This window comes from Carya illinoinensis, chromosome 9 (genome assembly GCF_018687715.1).
Source record: "Carya illinoinensis cultivar Pawnee chromosome 9, C.illinoinensisPawnee_v1, whole genome shotgun sequence".
NCBI classification, from domain to species: Eukaryota; Viridiplantae; Streptophyta; class Magnoliopsida; order Fagales; family Juglandaceae; genus Carya; species Carya illinoinensis.
The window spans coordinates 13,186,398-13,189,980 of NC_056760.1; the positions used below are offsets into that span (position 1 = coordinate 13,186,398).

General features: G+C 34.4%; 1 protein-coding gene across 1 annotated transcript; it reads right to left on the minus strand.

Moving 5' to 3' along the window:
* Window positions 1-1,025: 1,025 nt before the first annotated feature.
* On the minus strand, window positions 1,026-3,214 carry LOC122275818. Its single transcript, XM_043085092.1, has 2 exons — window positions 1,991-3,214; window positions 1,026-1,663 (listed from the first exon to the last, which is right to left on the minus strand). Exons 1-2 carry the CDS (start codon window positions 2,258-2,260, stop codon window positions 1,469-1,471), a joined length of 465 nt encoding a protein of 154 aa, XP_042941026.1. The 5' UTR covers window positions 2,261-3,214; the 3' UTR covers window positions 1,026-1,468.
* Between the last annotated feature and the right edge of the window lie 369 nt (window positions 3,215-3,583).

Genomic DNA, 3,583 nt, shown 5'->3' on the forward strand with positions numbered 1-3,583 from the left:
AATACCGCTAGACGGGGATCGTGGTGGTGGCCGAAGAGTCTTCGATGCCAAAATCATTCTTGCCTTAAAATTTTGTGTAAGTGAATAAAGAGTTCAGAGAGAGTTCCAAGTACTTGGGGATTACCTTTTATATCCCATTTCTTGGGTCAGTTGCCCATGCCTTGTGTTAGGGAGATGTGTCCCCTCAGCAGTTCCTTTAGTCAGGTTCCTTTAACGTGGCATAACTTTTGGAGTGGTGCAATTAATGCGGCTTAACTTTTGGGGTGGCATAACTTTTGAAAAGGTCAACATACTTGTGTAAACAACTTCAATTGACTTCTTTTGCACTTTTCTTGTAGTTTTAATTTATATTTTGCTATTTTTTTATACTTTATGTTATGAGCAATATCATTTAATATATCTAGTATTGTTGTTTTTCAATTATCAATCTTTTTTAATTTGAAATTCTATTTTTAATTTTAAACTTCACGTAATGAACAATATCTAGTCAAATGGACAAAAAAAATTCCATTTTTTAATGAATAATGAATAATGAATAAAAAATCTAGTTATCTAGTGTAATTTTATGTAATGAAATGAATAAAGTTTTTACTCATATTTTACAAATTTTTTAATACTTTATGGAATGAATAATATCATTTAATATATATAGTATTTTTTTTATTAATTCAATTCTCAATATTTTTTAATTTGAAATTTCATTTTTAATTTTAAAACAGTTCATGCTCAAACGTTAATGACTATTACCTGAACGTTAGAATGACTAATTTATACGTTCGAACGTAAGTGGGCTTAACGTTCAAATGTACATGAACAATTCGAATGTACCATTTTATATGTTAACATGTAACCCTTGAAAAACGACATCGTATGATTTATGTTCGAACGAAACATTATCATAGTTCGAACGTATAACCATTTCTCGTCCACTTTTAATGACGGTTTCATGAAACTTGGGTCCAATTAGTGTGTTAGGTCTGCGATCAACATCCTACACCGTTACCAATTGGGTCCACAATAATGGATACAGAACAAACCAATCAATTCCTTAAGAAGTGGTTGAATTTTCATTGTCATCCTTAATTTGTAAACGTGATAGAACACACACATGGCGAGTGTTATATAACATTTACGCCTGGAGATGTCAGTAATTGGCACCTCATTTTCAAGCCAAGTATTACTGGAAGGTATTAGCCCCTAAGGAGAAGTAAATTGTGAAAGAATGCGATTATCACTTCGCCCTATTCATATTTCAATACATGGTTCAAAGCTAATACTTGAGAGATACCCCATGTGCAGGGGGGCCAAGGCGGAGAAGCAAACCTAGAGTTATCAGCTAAAACTATTCAGGATAGGCAGCAATCAACTGCAGACCTACCCAGCTTCCCCCTTTTTCAGCACCATAGATACTTTTCTGAGCAGCATCCAAGAAATTTCTGCCGCTAGATAAGCTGGCATGGGTAGTTTCTCACCCATCGTCCTCCTCAGCCTTCCTCAAACGTTTCCATCTTTGCTCTTCATGCAGTTCAACATCCACTTGCATCTCATACCGCCTAGTAGCCCGCTCTTCCTCTGAAAGTTTGGGAGCAACATTGTGACGCTTGAAGTGTGACTCAATCCCATTGTGATGACTTGAATCACAATACCCTCTGCCTTCTCTTTCCTTTTCATCAACATCAAGTGTCAATTTTCTGATGAACACAGAATAGAAGCAGAGGAAAAATGAAATGACAACCTTTCATGAATGGATTGAATGAATCAATTACAAGTATTGAATGTATTCAATGATTGATAAAGAACCCTGAGTTATACTACTTATAGAGATTTTTTTTAAAGTGAAAAACTCTTGAACCATCACTTCTTAAGTTTTTGGTTTTTAACTCCTTAAGTTTCTGGTTGTTAACTCATTCCAAAGATCAACAGCCGAGGCAACATAAAGCAAACTATTCCTTATTTCTTTAGAAATGGAATTCATTAACCAAGAAAGTACCAAATTGTTAACACGCAGCCAAGCACTATGAAGAACAAGTTGATCAGCAGGAGTAGCAGCAATCGAACCATTAATGAATGCCACCTTGTTCTTGACAGTCAATGCCATGGTGATTGATCGACTCCATGCAATGTAATTATCTCCAGAAAAAATTTCTGAAACGAGGAGGGCACCAGGATTGTCATTTGGATGTAGATAAGAAGGACTAGAGGAATAATCTGAGAGATTTATGACAGAGCGAGGAGAAGTGGCAGAATTGGTAGAATCCATTTCAGGAATCTATTAGAGAAAGTGCAAGAAATGAAAGAAGACGAAGAAGACAACAACAAAAATTCTCGAGCAGAATTTTGTAATTCAGATTTCAAGAATTCAAAGTTTTAGAGACGAGAAGATGAATTTGCAGAAGCAAGAATGATTTTCAATCTGATACCATGTCAATTTTCTGATGAACACAGAATAGAAGCAGAGGAAAAATGAAATGAAAACCTTTTGTGTGAATGAATTAATTACAAGTACTGAATGTATTTATACTAATGAAAGACAATAACAGAAAATAACTAACTTTCTGAATCTTTTTCTAATTTAACACATGCTATTTTAGACTTTAATTCCATTTGCTCAATTTATGAGGCTATACTACAACATCAAGATTTCTGTCTACTAGTCTTCCCCTTTTCCCCTTCTGCAGTGACATTTTCTAAATCTGATTGTTTCCTGGATGATGAATGCTTTTGATTCTTTAAACAGCTATGATGGTGCTTCATCCGGGGCTCCTTTTCACTATGAGCCTTCTTCTTGGGTTTCTGTTCTTCAACCTAGCAAATGATCTCATAATTGAGAACAATCAGAAACATCTTTAATTCCAAATTTTTCAAGAAATGATAAGCTTAATTCCTAATGCATTTTTCGAAGAAGTTTAGACTATTGCAGCTCATACATTTTCCAACTGAAATTCTCCTCCAGAATATCATTTAATTCTTGTTTTTCTTTGGACAATGAATAACTAATCCTATTTACAACAGCACAAACTCCTTGAAGCGAAACTTGACCAACCAAAACACCTTAGCACAAAATACTCCTGTATTTCTCTCTTTATTCAAACCATTATAGTACTTTCCAACTAGCTACATAAATCAATAATTCTAACCCAGGGGAAAGAAAAACATTTCTGTTGTAGAAGTAGCTAATTGCATCTCATCTCACTTTTCAGTTTTATATATTTTTTGACAACCGGAAGTTTGACTTCCACAAACAATCCCTATACAGTGAACAAGTATTTTAGTCAATTTAAAATGAGCATAGCAAGTTAAGATTAGATTGTAAACTCTAGTTCCGCGAAACAGCTTCTAAACTGTTGTACCAGAAACCCTTTTTTTTTTTTCTTTTTTTATGATAGGTAAAGAAACTTTCCCATCAATGATTCAATAGCATCACCTTATACCACATCCAACAGAAGCCAGAGACTTGTTTGCCTAAAGAGTCTCAAATAGTCCACATAAACAGCTCTTAATATTCCCCTTTAGATCAAACAAATCATGAATATTCCCCATTTTTTAATCCCGAGACGAATTGCGAGAATAGAACCCCATAAAA